We start from the raw sequence: 18,918 nt of genomic DNA, 5'->3' as shown, positions 1-18,918 counted from the left end.
GCTGCTCAGGTTCTGGCTGGCAGCTGGACACTGTCCATCTTGCTGGCCGGGACACAGTGACTCTGGGTAGTTGTGTAAGAGAGGGGCCCTTGGCAGACAAACAGGTTCTTCTCTGATGGTGGGCCAGCCAGCAGGCCAGTGGGAAGGTTAAAGGTCACGGGGTTTGGGAGAAACTGGGTGAAGAGTTCAGACCCATCCCTAGTAAAGCTCCTGGGAAGCACTTCTCTACTGGGGCAGCCCCTGATACCAGGGCACTCATTAACCCTCTGGGTGCCAGGGAAAGGGCAGGAGGTGAGTGCTGGGAGGCAGCTGAGGTCAACTTCTTTTGAACTTCCACGTGGTATTTACTCAGAGCAATTGGTGCCAGAGGCTCAGGGCCCTGGAGTATAAAGCAGAATGTCTGCTCTCTGTGCCCAGACGTGAGCAGGTGAGCAGCTGGGGCAGAGGGATGGGGGTCACAGTCCTAAGGGAGGGCATTGCAGGTGGCCTCAGGGGAGAGCCTGGGGTGGCCCCTAAGACGTCCTCTTGGAACACTTTGGCAGAGTTGCGTCTTCACCCGCGTTATGGCTCAGTTTTTCCACCACGAAACGGGAGGGAGGGAGACAGGTGAGCAGGGGAGAGGTGGTAGAAGTGGCCTAGGGAACTGTTTCTGGGGTCTGGGACCTTTGCGAAGGGGTTAGAGCACCATGCTCCCTGCTACCTGATTGAGGTAGCAAGAGCACGCCCTCTTCCCATGTCTGAGGAAGACACCCTAGCCTCCTTGACTCACCTAGGTCAGTCCTCTTGAGCCCCAACAGCTCTGTGGTCCCCAGCCCAAGGAAGGGGTAACAGGATTTCAGGCAGTTGCCCCTGCAGAGGCCCCCTGGGCAAGTCCCCCGCGCCGTGTCCCTTCATCTGCTTCTTACCCTAACCAGGCCTCCCTCCACCTGTCTTCTCAGAGCAGATAATGGCACGCATGGCTGCCGTGCTCACCTGGGCTCTGGCTCTTCTTTCAGGTGGGTCTCCGACCCTGACTTCAATGTGGGGGTGTGGGTGGAGGCTGGCCTGAGGGCCCTGTCCACCGTGGGGGAGGAGAGCCCAGGCCCTGATTACCTAGTCCCTCTCCGCAGCGTTTTCGGCCACCCAGGCACGGAAAGGCTTCTGGGACTACTTCAGCCAGACCAGCGGGGACAAAGGCAGGGTGGAGCAGATCCATCAGCAGAAGATGGCTCGCGAGCCCGCGTGAGTGCCCAGGGGAAGGGATGTAGGCGAAGGGAGGAGACGGGTGTAGGCGAAGGGAGGAGACAGCTGGGCCATGCCATGATGCCCTGCCTCTGCTGCCTCAACCTCTGTGGCCGCTGCCGGGACAGAGGAAAGGAGCGGTGCTAGCTCTGCCTGCGGATCCCGGCCATCCTGGGCTCTTTAGCGCCCTCTGCCTGCAGCCCCCGCCTTGACAACTCTGTAGCTGTTGCCCCCTTGCTCACTGAGGCGCGAGACCTGGGATCAATCGGGAGGACGCCCGCTGCAGTCCTCAGAATCAAAGAATGATGTGGCGCATCTATGTTTCTTTGGAGAGTGTCGTAGGTCTGGATTTGTATGAGCGATGTGTTTGTGCTTCGTGCGTGAGGAGTTGTGACTGGCCAGGGCTAGGACAAGAGCCCTCGACTCTGGGGCCAACGCCCTGCGTCTTTGGTTCCCCCAGAGGATCAGTGCGCGATGACTTGGGGCCAAAGGAGATGATGGGGGCTAGCAGTCTGACGGCCTGGATATCTGTCCCCTTCCCCAGGACCCTGAAAGACAGCCTTGAGCAAGACCTCAACAATATGAACAAGTTCCTGGAAAAGCTGAGGCCTCTGAGTGGGAGCGAGGCTCCTCGGCTCCCACAGGACCCGGTGGGCATGCGGCAGCAGCTGCAGGAGGAGTTGGAGGAGGTGAAGGCTCGCCTCCAGCCCTACATGGCAGAGGCGCACGAGCTGGTGGGCTGGAATTTGGAGGGCTTGCGGCAGCAACTGAAGCCCTACACGATGGATCTGATGGAGCAGGTGGCCCTGCGCGTGCAGGAGCTGCAGGAGCAGTTGCGCGTGGTGGGAGAAGACACCAAGGCCCAGCTGCTGGGGGGCGTGGACGAGGCGCGGGCTTTGCTGCACGGACTGCAGAGCCGCGTGGTGCACCACACCGGCCGCTTCAAAGAGCTCTTCCACCCCTACGCCGAGAGCCTGGTGAGCGGCATCGGGCGTCACGTGCAGGAGCTGCACCGCAGTGTGGCTCCGCACGCCCCCGCCAGCCCCGCGCGCCTCAGTCGCTGCGTGCAGGTGCTTTCCCGGAAGCTCACGCTCAAGGCCAAGGCCCTGCACGCACGCATCCAGCAGAACCTGGACCAGCTGCGCGAAGAGCTCAGCAGCGCCTTTGCAGGCACTGGGACTGAGGATGGGGCCGGCCCGGACCCCCAGATGCTCTCCGAGGAGGTGCGCCAGCGACTTCAGGCTTTCCGCCAGGACACCTACCTGCAGATAGCTGCCTTCACTCGCGCCATCGACCAGGAGACTGAGGAGGTCCAGCAGCAGCTGGCGCCTCCTCCACCAGGCCACAGTGCCTTCGCCCCAGAGTTTCAACAAACGGACAGTGGCAAGGTTCTGAGCAAGCTGCAGGCCCGTCTGGATGACCTGTGGGAAGACATCACTCACAGCCTTCATGACCAGGGCCACAGCCACCTGGGGGAGCCCTGAGGGTCTACCTGCCCAGGCCCATTCCCAGCTCCTTGTCTGGGGAGCCCTGGCTCTGAGCCTCTAGCATGGTTCAGTCCTTCAAAGTGGCCTGTTGGGTGGAGGGTGGAAGGTCCTGTGCAGGACAGGGAGGCCACCAAAGGGGCTGCTGTCTCCTGCATATCCAGCCTCCTGCGACTCCCCCATCTGGATGCATTACATTCACCAGGCTTTGCAAACCCAGCCTTCCAGTGCTCATTTGGGAATGCTCATGAGTTATTCCATTCAAGGGTGAGGGAGTAGGGAGGCAGAGAGGCACCATACATGTGGGTGATTATCTGCAAGCCTGTTTGCTGTGATGCTGGAAACCTGTGCCACTACATCCTGGAGTTTGGCTCTGGTCACTTCTGGCTGCCTGGTGGCCACTGCTACAGCTGGTCCACAGAGAGGAGCACTTGTCTCCCCAGGGCTGCCATGGCAGCTATCAGGGGAATAGAAGGGAGAAAGAGAATATCATGGGGAGAACATGTGATGGTGTGTGAATATCCCTGCTGGCTCTGATGCTGGTGGGTACGAAAGGTGTGGGCTGTGATAGGAGAGGGCAGAGCCCATATTTCCTGACATAGCTCTACACCTAAATAAGGGACTGAACCCTCCAAACTGTGGGAGATCCTTAAACCCTCTGGGGAGCATATTATGTGCTCTCCCCATCTCCAGCCCCTCCCTCTGGGTTCCCAAGCTGAAGCCTAGACTTCTGGCTCAAATGAAATAGATGTTTATGATAGAAGTTTGCCTGGTGTGACTCTCATTTGGACCATGTCTGAAAGCAGTGGCCTCACCACTATCCCCAAAGCACACCCATCACCCACTCCATTCCCTTGCTGCTCTTTCTCATCGACCCCCTCCCAGTCCAGGTCTGTCAAAGGGGCTCTGGCTGGGCTCTGCTTCAGGGATCCTGGCTAGACAATGGCTGTCTGTCACACCTGGCCGGAGGGCCTGGGTTACGGGCCCTTCTTCTGCACCTGCACTGTTCACTAGCCTGCTCCCCACAGGACACCGTGCATGGAATGCAGGCTGTGTCTGGGAGAGCTGTGGCCCTGGTGGACCTGAGATTCCTAAGGTGGGCTGCCTCCTTTGTTCCTGCTGTTCTAGAGTTTGAATGGCCTCTTTTTATGCCAGACTCTCTTCTTGGGACTCCCCTCACTCAGGGGCACCAATGATCCCTATAGATCCCCTGGGAACTGAAACTGGGGTGTGGTGGAGGACGTGGAAAGGGTAAACACAGCCCCTTGTCTTTGGACTGCCCTGTCCGGCCCCCTTTCCTCCCAGCTCAGCCTACTGTCCCAGGGTTCTCAGCACCCGCCTGCTCCCCAACCCCATAGCACAGACCCCACACATATGTAGGCTCATCATGCCTGCAGGCTGGTCTTCCCTGACACCGTGGATTTTGACAATGTTAGCAATAGAACTGGGTTGTGGACCCAGCACCTGGAGAGAGGAAGTGCTAGAAACGTAGAAATAATAAAAGGTGTTTTTGTTGTTGTTAGGAAACTGGAAAAGCACGGGTCAAGGGCTATGATGGGGATGAGGAGGTGGGAGTGAAAATGAGGGCTGTGTACTTGAGGCTGGGATTGGCGAAGGTAGTGGTGAGGACAGAATAGGGAGTGGGAAGAACAGAAAGGGACAGAGGGATTCAGGGATTGAGAGAGGGGAAGAAGCTGAGCCACCCGGAGGGGCGACCTAGCACGCAAGCAGCATGTGGCCCAACACTGGAGCCAAGCAGCCCGGCTCCGGGCGCACCTTCTGAGGGATTCCTCAGGGACAAGTCCAGCCCCTTGTCGTCAAGGCTCTTGTAGACCGACGTAGGGACCAATAGAACCCTGTGCGGTGGAGCTATTGTGAAGGAGCAAAAAACTGCCCTGGTTCTAAGAGGACGTCTTGGGGGTAGTGACGGCTGAGTTGAGGCGGATCCGCCTGGCGATGGAAGGTTCGAGCCATATAAACCCGGGAACCTGGAGCCCTTGACGACATTGTTCCCCGAGTGCCCGGAGTCTGCGGCCTCTTTAAGAAGGGAGGCGGGGGTGGTGGCAGCTGGCGGAAGTGACGAGAGAGGGGTGGGGCCGCGAGAGCGGCGGAAGTAGGAAGCTGAGGTCTGAATAGCGCGTGGTGGCCATGGCGGCCAGCGGGGCTGTGGAACCAGGGCCCCCGGGGGCTGCCGTCGCCCCCTCGCCCGCCCCGACCCCGCCGCCTGCCCCTGATCACCTGTTCCGGCCCATCAGCGCCGAGGACGAGGAGCAGCAGCCCACCGAGATCGAGTCGCTATGCATGAACTGTTACTGCAATGTGAGGCGGGGGCGCGGCCGCGAGCGGCGGGAGGGTAGGGCTTGTGCCGGGACGAGCCGGGGGTCACACCCAGCCAGGTGGGCCCTGCCGGGGACCCCGAGGTGCGCCCGGAGATAGTAGGGCGGGGAAAGGGAGTTTCATTGATTTTTTCCTTAGCTGCTTTGTATTTCACCAGGGCATGACGCGCCTCCTGCTCACCAAGATTCCCTTCTTCAGAGAAATAATAGTGAGCTCCTTTTCCTGCGAGCACTGTGGCTGGAACAACACGGAGATCCAGTCGGCAGGCAGGATCCAGGACCAGGGAGTGCGCTACACTTTGTCCGTCAGGGCCCTGGAGGTGAGAGGACCTCAGAGCAGGTACCTCAGTATTCTAGAGGGTCAGAGCTCTGGTCCAGGCGGTCGGATCTTAAATAAATCCCCCTATGTCTCCTAACCTTAGTTTCTTTTGTAAAATGGTACTGGTGTTGTTATCAGCTCAAGTGAGATAAGATTTGTGAAAATGCTTTGTAAATGTTATCTGAGGGTATGAAATGAGCAGTAGTTGTTATGAATAGTATTCTCACCATTTGGACAGCCTGGCTCACACCACCTGTACTATTCGAAAGGAGCAGTCTGGACCCTGTGGAGTGGCGAGAGGGAGAGACAGCTGGGCTGGAGTCTGATGGAAGGGGACGGTCTGGTTATTACTTGAGGAGAAGCTGTTCTGCAGTCTCTTTGTACTGAACGTATTCCTTTCTGCCCAGGACATGAACAGAGAAGTGGTGAAGACTGACTCTGCTGCCACAAGGATTCCTGAGCTAGATTTTGAAATTCCTGCCTTTAGCCAGAAAGGAGGTAAGTTTAAGATCAGAGGATTTGGGCTGTTCACGTGTAGTTAGAATCTTACCCTCTTTCTTGCAAACCCCCTGGTGCCAGGTCTAATGGTTTGTGTATGGGTTCTACCATGTAATCATTGTGATCTTCATTAGTTTATCATGAGTGGAAAGCTTAGGTAAAACAGCTCGAGATGGTAGAAAGTAATGGTAATACCATAGTGTGTTTATTGTAGAATTTTAGCATCACTATTATCAGACATGAATGGAACCTTGCACCTGGCCTTCTCATTTTACGGATGAGGGAATTAAGACCCAGAGAGTTCAAGTGAATTGCCCAGGGTCATACAGGTACTTGATAGCAGAGCTAAGGCTAAGTCACACTTGTCTTTTGTTCTTGTTCACAAGCTCTGACCACTGTTGAAGGATTGATCACCCGTGCTATCTCTGGCCTGGAGCAGGACCAGCCTGCACGAAGGGTAAGCTGGGGTTTTCTGATTGTAGCAGCTTAAGGAATAATTGCTTGTATAGAGTGTCCCATGTGACTGAATAGTCTCTAAGTGTTGGAAACTTTCTGGGTAAGCATATGGTGGTGCTGGAGCTGCTAGGATGTTGCATATGTTATAATTATTGTCTTTTCCACTTCCCTCTCTCAGTATATATTCAGGCCTCATCAGACAATATAACATTACCTCTGAAGAGCCTTTCCTAATCCCCTTAGGTTATCTGTGTTTCCTGAGTATTCCACTCCATCTTATATTTATTATGACAGAAGTAATATAACTGCATCTTTAGTTATTTGTCTCCTTAATTGGCTGGGGAGTCCCATGAGAGGACTGATATATTTACTATTATATCTCTAACGTGGCATTAGTGCCTGGGCCAAATGGTTGAATGAGTGAGAAAAATGAGGCTCACCTGTCACCACCCGTCAACTTCAGGCTTGTTTGCTACATCTCATTGTGAAGCCTGAGTCACTCTGTTTCCACTCACACTGAGATAGGTGGTGACTTCCTAATGGAAGTAACATGGGCATGACAAGGGGCAGGGCATAAGGTACACCACCAGGGCTGATGCTTTACTCTCTGTTCATGACAGGCAAACAAAGATGCTACAGCTGAAAGAATTGATGAGTTCATTGTCAAACTGAAGGAGCTAAAGCAAGTAGCCTCCCCTTTCACTCTGGTGAGCATTGAGAGACTGGAGTTGCCCTTGATTAGGGGAGGAGGGACCATTAAGACTGCTGGGATTTTCCACTGTGGTGCCTGAGTGGTCTGATAGTAGGTGATGTAGGATTGTTTATGATTTCCTTTTGCAATGACTCTCTCTTCTCCCATTTGTTAGATCATTGATGATCCCTCAGGGAACAGCTTTGTGGAAAACCCACATGCTCCTCAGAAAGATGATGCCCTGGTGATCACACACTACAACCGGACCCGACAGCAGGAAGAGATGCTGGGGCTCCAAGTAAGTGGACTGAAGGATCCAGAAGAATGTTCTGGAATTATCACGCACTCTGGATTGCTTGGAGTCAGTGGAACTTACTTTGCTGCTGCTGCTCTGTGTGCCCTATCTCAGCTTGTTTGCGCTTCTCATCTTGCTTATGTCCAGGACTTGGGTAAACTTCACAGAAAGGATGGCAGTGGCTGTGATCCTATCTTAAGTCCTGTTCTTCCTTTGGTTGGGGCTTTACTTTGTGGTTTCTCTAACTGATGAGGTGGCACCTGACATAAGTGAGCCAGGGCATTTTCTCCCACTCCAGGGCAGGGTGTTGGGGACACTGAGGTATACCTGCCAACTTGCGATGTGCATCTTTGCTATTTTAGGAAGAAGCACCAGCAGAGAAGCCAGAAGAGGAAGATCTCAGAAATGAAGTGAGTCACATTGGCTACTGGTGAGGAAGGAGCAGAGTTGTGGGCTGAGACTGATGCTGTTCAGCATCTGTCTTCCTTGTCACCAACATGATGACCACCATCGTACCAACTGAGTGTCTTTAGCCTGAACATCCCATCTGGGAGGGCTCACCCTTTGTCCCCATGTTGTGTTCCAGGTGCTCCAGTTCAACACAAACTGCCCAGAATGCAATGCCCCCGCTCAGACCAACATGAAGCTAGTACGTATCTTTTGCCAAGCAGTTGGGTTGCTCTTCATCTGACTCAGGCATGAAGATTATAATCAGGCTGGGAGCATCCCTTTCAAGGAAAGCACGTGCTTTATACCCAGTGATAAGGAAGATATTATCTTTGATTAGACTGTGTACCTTGGGTTTTGTGTTCAAAGAGAAAATTAGGCCATGGTCACTAGACTGTGTGTATGTGGTCTGAGCCATGCCTTCGAATGTGTGAACAGGGATCACCATGGGTTGGGAACTTGCCCTCTTCTGGAGGACTCTGTGGGCTGCCTCTTGTGAATATTTCCTGCAGTTCTGGGACCAGCATATGTTTGTGTGGGGTTTGGCTTTGTTTTTCCCCAGATGGTGGTCTTGTTCGCCTGGAAGTAGATTTCCTTAACTCCGTTTTCCAGAAATCCCTCACTTTAAGGAGGTTATCATCATGGCTACCAACTGCGAGAACTGTGGGCATCGGACCAATGAGGTGGGTGGGCACCATTATTTGGGAAGAAGACTAGCTTAAGGGTAACCCCCTTTTAACTATCATTCTTCCTAAGTACTTCAGGACTTGGGGACAGGGTGTGTAGAGTAGCTTGGGTCTTTTTCTTAGGTCTAGTGTAGGGTGAGGAGCCCTTGAAGGAACGGGAATTAGCCTAGAGAAGAAAAGTTAGAGATTCTATAACTTGTTTAAGACATATTAAACGTTGATGATATGGAAGAGAGAAGTCTTTTGACCCACTCCTTAGAGGTGTGGAAGTTCAGGGAGGCAGACTTTGACTTCACAATGAAGAACTCAATAGAGCTGTCTGAAAATAGAATGAACTGCCTTGGAAAATTATAAATTCCCTTCCCCTGAGTGTATCTGAGTATAAGCTAATTAAATTCTTTAACCAGAATATTATAAAGGAGACCCACACATTGGATGCAGTGGATGAAAGGACTGCAATAAATGCTTAAAAGTCTCTTTCAACCCCAAGAGTCATTTTTTTTTTAAGGTAAATTCAGAGTTTATTGGCAATTTGGGATAAGATTTGGCATGTTACCAGGGTTGGGCACTGTTCCTGGCCAGCTCTTGGTGTTTTTGGTTTGGGCGACTGCTGTTCAGAAGGCTCTTTGGTAGCTATTAGTGGGCCTAACTGATTGGAGGTCCAAGCCTACACTCCAGGTCTTCTGGGTACCAAGTGAGGCTCAGGTCTTCTCTCTTTTGCTCCTGACTGTTATCTATGCAGGTGAAATCTGGAGGAGCATTAGAACCCTTGGGCACCAGGATCACCCTCCACATCACAGATGCCTCAGATATGACCAGAGACCTCCTCAAGGTAACAGTCTGCTTGGGAAAGTCACTGTCGTCCTCATAAGTTAGATAAGCTGTCTCTATCTAGGAGAAGTTGTCTTTTAGAAATGATGTTCAGGGACATGAGGTATCTCCTGCTTCCCTGGCTTTGAGGACCCCAGAGCAGAGGGAGTTCATCCAAGGTTGGAATTGCAGATTTAGAAGGTAACCCTGTTAGCTCTTTCTGATGACCTGGTAGCTTTTTGGCCTCCAGTGTCTATCTGGGTCCTCTTCTCTGTCTGTCCCTTAGTGACAGGATACCTGACAGCTCGAAGCTATGACTGAGTTTCCCTTTATTAAGTTGGATCTATTCCCGTGGTTCAGATGGACAGGAGTGAGTCTCAAGCTTTAACAAGGGAGTCAGAGAAAACTGGGACAGCTGCCCTTGTCCCCAGTCTATCACTGCTGGTATTAATTGGGCAGGAGGCCTCTGGTTGGCTTTCTTTGCTTCTGACTTAAAGCTTAAACTGACCTCTCATCTCACAGTCTGAGACTTGCAGTGTGGAAATCCCAGAGCTAGAATTTGAACTGGGAATGGCCGTCCTCGGGGGCAAGTTCACCACACTGGAAGGGCTGCTGAAAGATATCCGGGAACTGGTGAGTCACCTGCGTGGTGTGTAAACCACCTTTGAGCCATTTGGCTGTGTAAAGAGGGATTGGAAGACTTCAGACATCCAAGTTTTCGGTGCTGGTAACTGTGGGTTTCTTTGCCTTAAAGCTGGTTTAAGGGACTTAAATATTACTTTGGATTGTGAAGACAAGTTTATGGGAAATGTTGAATGGAAATTCCAGGCCTAACTTTGGGACTTTATAGTTATTTTGTGGTCTTGGATAAGTCATTTATTTTACTGTAAAGTTAGGGGATGAGGGTCCTTCTAGCACCTAAAACTTCCCAACATAAAAAACATACATGTATGGGTTGACTTAGCCCAAATATTTATCTTCTTGATGAATTATTTCACTTGATTCTCTGTTGGGCATTTTGTATTTGTAAACCGTACTTTTTCTTTGCATTTCTTCTCCAAATTAGTGTCAGAGATCATATTCTAAGAACATGTTTTGATTTTGTTTTACATTGCCAGTTTTGTTATCTTGGCACATTATCCCATAGACTCCTAGGAGTGACTGCCTTGGTCAGAAAGGTGGTGTGGGCTAAATGGAAACCAAGTTTCCCTGACAGGGCACCCACTGTCACCCCCTGCCTAGTTTATGGTCAGGCCTAACAAATATAAAGCCAGTATTCACACAATTTGGATTATCATTTATTGCAGGTGACCAAAAATCCTTTCACACTGGGCGACAGTTCCAATCCTGGCCAGACGGAGAGACTACAGGAGTTTAGCCAGAAGATGGACCAGGTAAGAGGTCACTGGTCAGTCAGTACTTAGAATCCTGGGGCTCCAGTGAACAAGAGGCTGCATGCTCATGTCTTGCCACTTTTTGAACATCTAACCATCATGTTGGGGATTCTTCTTCTGGTTTTTGTTTTCTTTTCTTTTCTTTTTTTTTTTTTTGGAGACAGAGTCTTGTTCTGTTGCTCAGGCTGGAGTGCAGTGGCGTGATCTCGGCTCACTGCAACCTCCGCCTCCCGGATTCATGCGATTCTCCTGCCTCAGCCTCCCGAGTAGCTGGGATTACAGGCGCACACCACCACGCCTGGCTAATTTTTTGTATTTTTACTAGAGACAGGGTTTCACTATGTTGGCCAGACTGGTCTCGAACTCCTGACTTCGTGATCTGCCTGCCTGGGCCTCCCAAAGTGCTGGGATTATAGGCGTGAGCCACCGCGCCTGGCCCTCTTCTGGTTTTCTATATTCCATGTCTTCTTTCTTGTTTTTCTCCCTTATTTTGTTAGAGCATCTTCTCCAGTAGCTTCCTGGGAAAAAGTGCGTGGGAAATAAAATTTCTGGGACCTTCCACATCTGAACATGTCTTTATTCTGTTATCACACTAGAGTGATTATTGGCTGGGAATACGATTCTAGGATAGAAATAATTTTTTATCAGAATTTCGAAGACACTGCACTATGGTCTTCCAATTTGGCAAAGACATTGCACTACAATCTTCCAGTTTGGCTATTGAGAATTCTGAAGCCATTTGATTCCTCGTCTTTTATATGTGACCTAGTCTTGTGATCTCTGTTTCCTTTGATGTGAAATTTCAGGATGTGCCTTGGTGTGGGTCAATTTTCACCCACTGGGTTAAGCACTTGGTGGATGCATGGATCTTTTCAGTCTGGAAAACTCATGTGGTTCAGTTCTAGGAAGCTTTCATGAATTATTCTATTGAAGATTATCTTTTTTTCTGATTTTTTTTTTCTGTTCTTTCTGAAAACTCCTGGGTTTTAGATATTAGACTTACTTGTCTGGTCTTCTATAATTTACTTTTTTTTTTTTTGTCCTATTTTTGGTTTCTTGGTTTTTTTGTTCTTTTTTGGGAGATTCCCTCAACTTTATTTTCCAACCCTTTAATTGGGGTTTTCGTTTCCACTAAAACTTTTATTTTCCAAGGAGCTTTTTAAAAAATAGCATCCTGTCTTGAGGATGTAGTATTTTTTCTTCTTGAAGATTATTATTTTTAAATTTTTTTCAGCATGCAGTTTATATAGCACTTATTGATACTGATGTTGGATCTTTTTTGACATTTTATTCTCCTTGCGTCTTTTTTTTTCCTATTTGATTTCCCATCTTTCAATGTTAAGGGCTTTGCTCAGATGTCTGGTAATCATTGATTGTCTTCTTACAAGTAGCGGACTAAAGACCTGAGTAGGGGGTGAGCCTTGTTGACATGGGGCTTATTACAGGGGAATTTAGCTTAGCTGTTTTGTTGAGGTGGCCTCCAATGCCAGAATTGTTAGGTGTTTCCTCTTGGGCTAGTCAGACAAAGAGGCTATGCCTGCCAGACAAGAACCAACCCAATTTATATTACAGAATCTCCAAAAGTTTTAAGAATTGGTGAAATTAGGTAGCTCTGAAAGTAGAGGGGAAAGGATCTAAAATAAGGACTGTTAGAAAAGCCAACATCAGCAAGCTGTGGACCAGGGGGTGCTGGCCCAGTTGAAGGTAGAGGGAAAGGACTGAAGAACAAGGAGGTTAAATGACTGTGGCTGTTCCATTTCCTAGCCTGAGGGTAAAGGCTTGGCTGGCAGTGTTCTGACAGATGTGGGAGGGGGGCTGGGGTGTGTATGTATTCTGTTTCCCATAAGCTTACCTTCATTTAACTTCCTTGTTCTTGAGTCCTTTCCCTCTACCTTCAACTGGGCCAGCACCCCCTAGTCCACAGCTTGCTGATGTTGGCTTTTCTAACAGTCCTTATTTTAGAACCTTTCCCCTCTACTTTCAGAACTACCTAATTTCACCAATTCTTAAAACTTTTGGGGATTCTGTAATATAAATTGGGTTGGTTCTTGTCTGGCAGGCATAGCCTCTTTTTTTTTTTTTAATTTTTCTTTACTTTCATTTATTTCATTTCTTTTTTTATTTATATATATATTTTTATTATACTTTAAGTTCTAGGGTACATGTGCACAACGTGCAGGTTTGTTACATACGTATACATGTGCCATGTTGGTGTGCTGCACCCATTAACTAGTCATTTACATTAGGTATATCTCCTAATGCTGTCCCTCCCCCCTCCCCCGACATAGCCTCTTTTTACCAGGGGTTATGTAAAATTTACTTGCTGTGTTCTCTCTCTCCTTTAGATCATCGAAGGTAACATGAAGGCCCACTTTATTATGGATGATCCAGCAGGAAACAGTTACTTGCAGGTATGGTAGACCTTCCCTGATGTTTCATAGGATACATTTTCTGATCTTCCTTGAATATGTATCATTTCCCTAGAAACTGAAAGACTTGATTCTAAATGGATTGCTTTTTACCAAGGAGGCAGAAGTTAGAAGATACATAAGGGAGAAAAGAGGGGGGTGTGGGAGAGGATTTTTTTTTAAGTGTATGTAAAGAAGGAAAAAAAAGGATACTCTGAGGCTCCTTTTTTTTCTGTAGTCAAGCTCTTGTCCCAGTTCTGTAGTTTTCATTTTGCAAATCTGATTATGGGTTGAGGAGAAATGGTACCTTGTCCGGAGGCCAGGATAGGAAACTGATGGGCTTTAAGTTGACTGAGGAGACAGTCTGGTGATTGATGTACCTTTACCATTTATTGGATACTTATCGTGGGTCAGGCAAAACTCTTCTAAGTTCTTTCCAAGATTAAGACCATTTGTCATACTTTTCATAAGAAGGTGCAGATATAACAAAACAGGTGGATTGTTCCCTGATTCTGGGGCTGGGGTCTTCCACCCCTGGCCCATGTGGGCTCTGTTGCTATCCACTAGTTCAGTCTAGCCATGGGAAATTGGAGGCCAATAAAAAGAAAAAAACCCAAAACTCATTCTGTTCTTGGGAAAGTGGGAATTAGAAGCTGCCTGCAGAGAGGGGGAGTGGCACGGCGGCACTGATTATCTCTCCTTGACCTTGCAGAATGTGTATGCACCTGAAGATGATCCTGAGATGAAGGTGGAGCGTTACAAGCGCACCTTTGACCAAAATGAGGAGCTAGGGCTCAATGACATGAAGACAGAGGGCTATGAGGCAGGCCTGGCTCCACAACGGTAGCAGTGGGTGGCTCAAGGGCCAGCCTCCAGCGCTGCTCTTTCTGTAGGTTATTTATTAGCATTGGAAGAAGGCTGGGAGTGTCTTTCCCACCAGCCCTTGCCCATGGTGGGGAGGACATCTGGTCTGAGTCAGAGATCTATGTACACTTTCTAAACAGCTTGTGATGCAAGTGTGAGCCTATTGTGTTACTTGACCTTATTTTGGAAGTTTTGAATCGGCCTATGAGGAAACCCAGAAATGAACCAGGGGTATGTCATTATCACTTTTTTCATATCAAGTCCTTACCCTCCTTCCACATAATGCTCTGTCCTCTAAGGTTGGAGAACCTTAAGTTGGAGACAGTGGAATAAAGTTACACCTGGAGTTTGGTTGTTGATTTTGAATATATAAAATACTGACTTTGAACAGGAAAGGAGTCTCCTGACGGGAGACCGAGTCCAGCACAAGTGAAGGAGTTACCATTGAAATGATGACTTTCAAACAGCACTGGCCTCTGTATTGACCCTATCCTTTTTTGATATCATGCTCTTAGAATTCAGCCTCCTAAAGAAAATTTTCCCGTGTATCCACTGTAATTTGGGGATTGCAGCTGGCATTTAATTCATTCCTTCAACAGATGTTCGCTTATCTACTTTATGCCAAGCACACCACAGAACAGAGGACAAAATAAATCTGTTTCATGGAACTTAAAGTCTAGTGGGGAAAAATGACAATAAACACATGAGGAAAACAGTACATCAGATGGTGATTAGTGTCATGGAGGAATGTAAAGCAGGGAAGGGGGCTGGGTTGTACAAGGAAAGGGGGAGTAGGGAAGATCTTCTGAAAAAGAAGGTGACAATTTGACATTTGGGCAAAGCTGAGGAGGAGGTCAGGGAGTGAGCTGTGTGGGTAGCTGGGGGAAGAGATTTTCTGGCAGAGGGAACTGCAAATGCTAGAGCTGTGAGGTTAGAGCCAGTGGGGGTATCTGATCAGTTAGCCCTACTCTCAGTTAGAAATGTTGAAACACATTCATCCAGAGAGACAGGAGGCTATCTGCAGTTGTTCCAAAAGTTAAGGACCAGTGAACACTCTGTTGCTTGGGCCCTGGACTTCCCAGCCAGTGCTCTTTGCACTGTAGTCTCCTGCCTCTCATAAACAAAAGGTGACTCCTGCGGTGCAGACTGCAGGGTATTTGTTCAATAAAGACCAGTTCATTGATTAAGATGTTATCACAAACCTTATTGCTTTGTGTTGCAAACTTTTTTTTTTTTTTTTGTAGAGATAGAGTCTTGCTCTGTTGCCCAGGCTGGAGTGCAGTGGTGTGATCTTGGCTCACTGCAACCTCTGTCTCCTGGGTTTAAGCAATTCTGCCTCAGCGTCCCGAGTAGCAGGGACTACAGGCGCACACCGCCACGTCTGGCTAATTTCTTTTGTATTTAGTAGAGATGGGGTTTCACTGTGTTGCCCAGGCTGGTCTCAAACTCCTGAGCTCAGGCAATCCGCCCACCTTGGCCTCCCAAAGTGCTAGGATTACAGGCGTGAGCTACAGTGCCTGGCCTGTGTTGCAAACTTAACTCTGAAGAATGAGTTAGAGATGACTTAGCAATCAGACATCTACTCTCATTGCTCTGTTAAACTACTCTCAAAGGTCACTAGTGATTTTCCACTTGGAAAATATTATCTATTTCTGTCACATTTGATAGTGGATCATCTCTTCTTAACCCTTCTTTTGGCTCTCGAGATACTGTGCCCTTGGTTTTCCCTTCACTTTGAATCTTTCTTATTTGGACACTTTGCCTCCTCCCTCCTTATTAAATTTGTTTCTGAGAGTTTTGCTTTCAGACATCTCTCCATATCAGATTCTTTGGCATCTTACTATCATGTGGGACTAACTTCCGTACCTGTATCTTAATTTCTGTAAGTGAGGGTGAGAGTAAGGTGTTTGGAGACTCAGGTTAGCAAATGACTCATTCAAACTATAAAGCTTCAGTACTTTCAGCAAACTTCTCACAGGCAACTATTCTACCCTAAGAGGTTATTTCTAGATATGTTTCCAGCTGACTTGGGAATCTAAGTTTACCAGACAACCCTCCGATCTATCATTTGGTCTCTTAAGTAGACTTCCCCATAGTGTAGGTGTGCTCTGTTAACATAAACTGCAGTATCAGGTTCATTTTCCATTGTGAAGGAAAAAAAATGTCACTCTGGCTTATTACTGAATCTCTCGGGAGTTTGGTTGGTGTGAAGCAATCTCCCAGAATCCACCCAGTTCCTAGGAAATGATGACCTGAGTTTCTGAACTTGCAAAGACTGAGGACCAGGTGCCAGACTGGGATAACCCAGCTAAGGTACTTCCTGCCCTTTGATGACAAGGCATTCTTCAGTTTCATACCCTTCTCTTGAAGTATCTCTCAGCTCCTTTCTCATTTCATAAAGTGTGTCAGGATGGGAGCTTACATATAGTTAACTGAGTCTTGCTCCACAGCCCCTAGCATATGACACATGGTTAATAAAATCTGCTAAAATCCTCCATCCTAGATTAAACCCTATTAGGACACTAGGGATAACGTCTATAGGTAAAAAGATAGCGAAAGGGTCTTGCTTTAAGGCCAGGGTAGGTGAGTCAAAGTGCCAGGAACATGTGGATTCAGTTTCACAGCCATGAGTAACATTTAAGTGGAAAAGGTTTGTGATTGTGTTAAAAAAGGAAAGTGGTTCGTGCATGAGGGCACGCCTCCTGCTTTCATGGGTCAAGTATGTGAAATGCAGCCATGTTCAGTCATTAGACCTGTGGACGAACATACAGGTAGGTACTGAATGTACATCTGTGTCGTGATGAGTGAGTGGAGGAGGCTCGGAGGTGAGTGTTGGGAGCAAGTATGAAGGGCAGTTGACTTGGCCAACTGAAAGCTTTAATGATGGCAACACTTTCATTCTAACATCAGTATATTTCCTTCTTTGTACACCTGTGGTATGTGCCTGATGCACACTGCAGAAAATGGTGCCTCTGCTTACATTTAGGGCAGTGGTGGTTAAGACTGCTTGGCTTTATTCCTATTAAAAAAATGTTTTTTACACACTTCTTTTTAAGGCAAATGGCAGTGTTTCCAACTGTGAAGAGAAAAAGCTGCTTATTTTGTGTGTTTGCCTCAGTTTAGTATTGGCACTTCCAATGCTTGTTTTCCTAGTCTGTAAAATGGGGATAATTAGGATAAACAAAATTATCCCCATTTTACAGGTGACAAAACAGCCTCAGAGAGGTTACTTCCAGAAGGAAGCAGAGCTTTTTTTTTTTTTTTTTGAGACGGAGTCTCACTCTGTTGCCCAGACTGGAGTGCAGTGGTGTGATCTTGGCTCACCACAACCTCTGCCTCCCAGGTTCAAGCGATTCTCCTGCCTCAGCCTTCTGAGTAGCTAGGACTACAGGTGCATGCCACCATGCCTGGCCAATTTTTTTTTTTTTTTTTTTTTTTTTTGGAGACAGTCTTGCTCTGTCACCCGGGATGGAGCGCAGTGGCTCACTGCAGCCTCCGCCTCCTGGGTTCAAGCAATTCTCCTGCCTCAGCCTCCTGAGTAGCTGGGATTACAGATGCCCACCACTGCACCCAGCTACTTTTTGTATTTTTAGTAGAGATGGGGTTTCACCATGTTGGTCAGGCTGGTCTCAAACCCCTGACCTCGTGATCCACCCGCCTCGGCCTCCCAAAGTGCAGGGATTACAGGCGTGAGCCACCGTGCCTGGCCAGAAGTAGAGTTTCTAAGAGGCAGGTGTCAAACCCAGGCCAGTCAGACTCTGAAACCTGAGGTCTGAATATTTTAAGCTCAACTCCACAATTACTGTATTTGTTCTATTAGATACAACTGCAGAGAGAGGCCAAAGCTCAGAGCAGGCCATTGGCACGGCATCTGATCCTGCTTACCTGCCCTGCAGTGTAGGGTGGAGACACTTGGGTCTTGTCAGGCTAAGGGACTGGGGTAGGATGGGTAGCAATGGAATTGAAGACAAATTGAGGAAAACAAATGGGCAGAAGATGGGTGGGTGGAAGTTGAGAGGGCTATCCTGGCAGTGTTCACTGGAGCAGAAGTGTGAGGCTTTCTGAATGCCTGCTGACACGAGGGTGGGGCAGGGCTGTGTAGTGTGAGATGCACCAAATTGGACTAGAAGCCAAGGCAGGGTTGTGTATGGGGTACCCCTGGGGCCCTCCGCCTAGTGAAGCCCTATCTTCTTAGCCCAGTGTCCTCGTCTCACAAGCCCTCAGAGCTCCAGCCTGCTTTCCTTTCTGGGCCTGTGCTGCAACCCCTTCAACATGGCCCACTGGGTAAAAATTCATGCTTCAAGACTGTGATCCCCAAGCCTGTTTTGCATTATATGAGTAAAGAATTTTTTAAACACTTATCCCCAGATAATGTATATTTATAAAGTATAGCCCTGTCTGCTTGACTAATACATTAAAACAGTGATCTTTTTGACTCCTGGTCCCAGAAACTATTGTCTGCACTTTTGTGTAGTTGTGTATAGCATCCTGCAAATTCTGTCAGAAGTCTGTGATTTCAGTAACACTAAAACTTCTCTCTCAAATGGTACAATTTTTCAGTTTTAAGACAAGTTCTGGGGATCTAGTGTACAACATGTTGACTGTAGCTAATAATTCTGTATTGTTTACTTGAAGTTTGCTAAGACAAATTTGCTTAAGTGCCCCCCACCGAACTAGTACATAAATAAGTCTAGTGAAGGATGTTTTAATTAATTTGATTTTGGTAATCATTACACAATGTATAATTATATCCAGTCATCACATTGTACACCTTGAATATATATAATTTTTTGTCAGATAATAAAGCTGGGAAGAAAACGATAAAACTGACAATCTAACATATATGATGAGGTAAAAAGATCTGGTATTTCAAGAAATTTGGATGACCTCTTGCACCCCACTTTGCTAGCCTCTACTCCCAAGAGTCATGTTCTGGCTATGTGAAGTTGAGCAACTTCCTTAATCTTGCCACGCTTCAGTTCTTATCTGTAAAATATGATAATGAAACG

General features: G+C 48.2%; 2 protein-coding genes across 3 annotated transcripts; both read left to right on the top strand.

The window, feature by feature from the left end:
- Positions 1–395: 395 nt before the first annotated feature.
- APOA5 (apolipoprotein A5) lies at positions 396–3,469 on the top strand. 2 transcript variants are annotated; one of them, XM_054439365.2, is made up of 4 exons: positions 396–427; positions 939–995; positions 1,110–1,221; positions 1,766–3,469. In XM_054439365.2, the coding sequence occupies exons 2-4, from the start codon at positions 947–949 to the stop codon at positions 2,703–2,705; spliced, it is 1,101 nt and encodes a 366-aa protein (XP_054295340.1). In that variant the 5' UTR covers positions 396–427; positions 939–946; the 3' UTR covers positions 2,706–3,469. The 2 variants fall into 2 exon arrangements, with proteins under 2 accessions (XP_054295340.1, XP_054295339.1); XM_054439364.2 differs by lacking the exon at positions 396–427 and adding an exon at positions 552–606.
- Positions 3,470–4,653: 1,184 nt separating this feature from the next.
- On the top strand, positions 4,654–14,255 carry ZPR1 (ZPR1 zinc finger). Its single transcript, XM_054438554.2, has 14 exons — positions 4,654–5,024; positions 5,200–5,361; positions 5,768–5,858; positions 6,245–6,315; positions 6,935–7,021; positions 7,181–7,303; positions 7,663–7,710; positions 7,887–7,953; positions 8,360–8,430; positions 9,176–9,265; positions 9,766–9,876; positions 10,551–10,637; positions 12,983–13,048; positions 13,758–14,255. Exons 1-14 carry the CDS (start codon positions 4,854–4,856, stop codon positions 13,890–13,892), a joined length of 1,380 nt encoding a protein of 459 aa, XP_054294529.2. The 5' UTR covers positions 4,654–4,853; the 3' UTR covers positions 13,893–14,255.
- The last annotated feature ends 4,663 nt before the right edge of the window (positions 14,256–18,918 follow it).

Source organism: Pongo pygmaeus, chromosome 9 (genome assembly GCF_028885625.2).
Source record: "Pongo pygmaeus isolate AG05252 chromosome 9, NHGRI_mPonPyg2-v2.0_pri, whole genome shotgun sequence".
NCBI lineage: Eukaryota > Metazoa > Chordata > Mammalia > Primates > Hominidae > Pongo > Pongo pygmaeus.
The sequence above is the reverse complement of the archived record's forward strand: the minus strand, read 5'-3'. Positions and strand labels throughout refer to the sequence as shown.

What these genes read in the sequence shown, in the direction of transcription:
- APOA5 (XM_054439364.2), top strand. Translation starts at nt 564, where the DNA reads ATGGCTCAGTTTTTCCACCACGAAACGGGAGGGAGGGAGACAG. An exon ending in GGCTCTGGCTCTTCTTTCAG is followed by an intron (nt 996 to 1,109) that starts GTGGGTCTCCGA and finishes CCCTCTCCGCAG; the next exon opens with CGTTTTCGGCCACCCAGGCA. An exon ending in AAGATGGCTCGCGAGCCCGC is followed by an intron (nt 1,222 to 1,765) that starts GTGAGTGCCCAG and finishes CCCCTTCCCCAG; the next exon opens with GACCCTGAAAGACAGCCTTG.
- ZPR1 (XM_054438554.2), top strand. Translation starts at nt 4,854, where the DNA reads ATGGCGGCCAGCGGGGCTGTGGAACCAGGGCCCCCGGGGGCTGCCGTC. An exon ending in AGGACCAGCCTGCACGAAGG is followed by an intron (nt 6,316 to 6,934) that starts GTAAGCTGGGGT and finishes TGTTCATGACAG; the next exon opens with GCAAACAAAGATGCTACAGC. An exon ending in CAGGAAACAGTTACTTGCAG is followed by an intron (nt 13,049 to 13,757) that starts GTATGGTAGACC and finishes TTGACCTTGCAG; the next exon opens with AATGTGTATGCACCTGAAGA.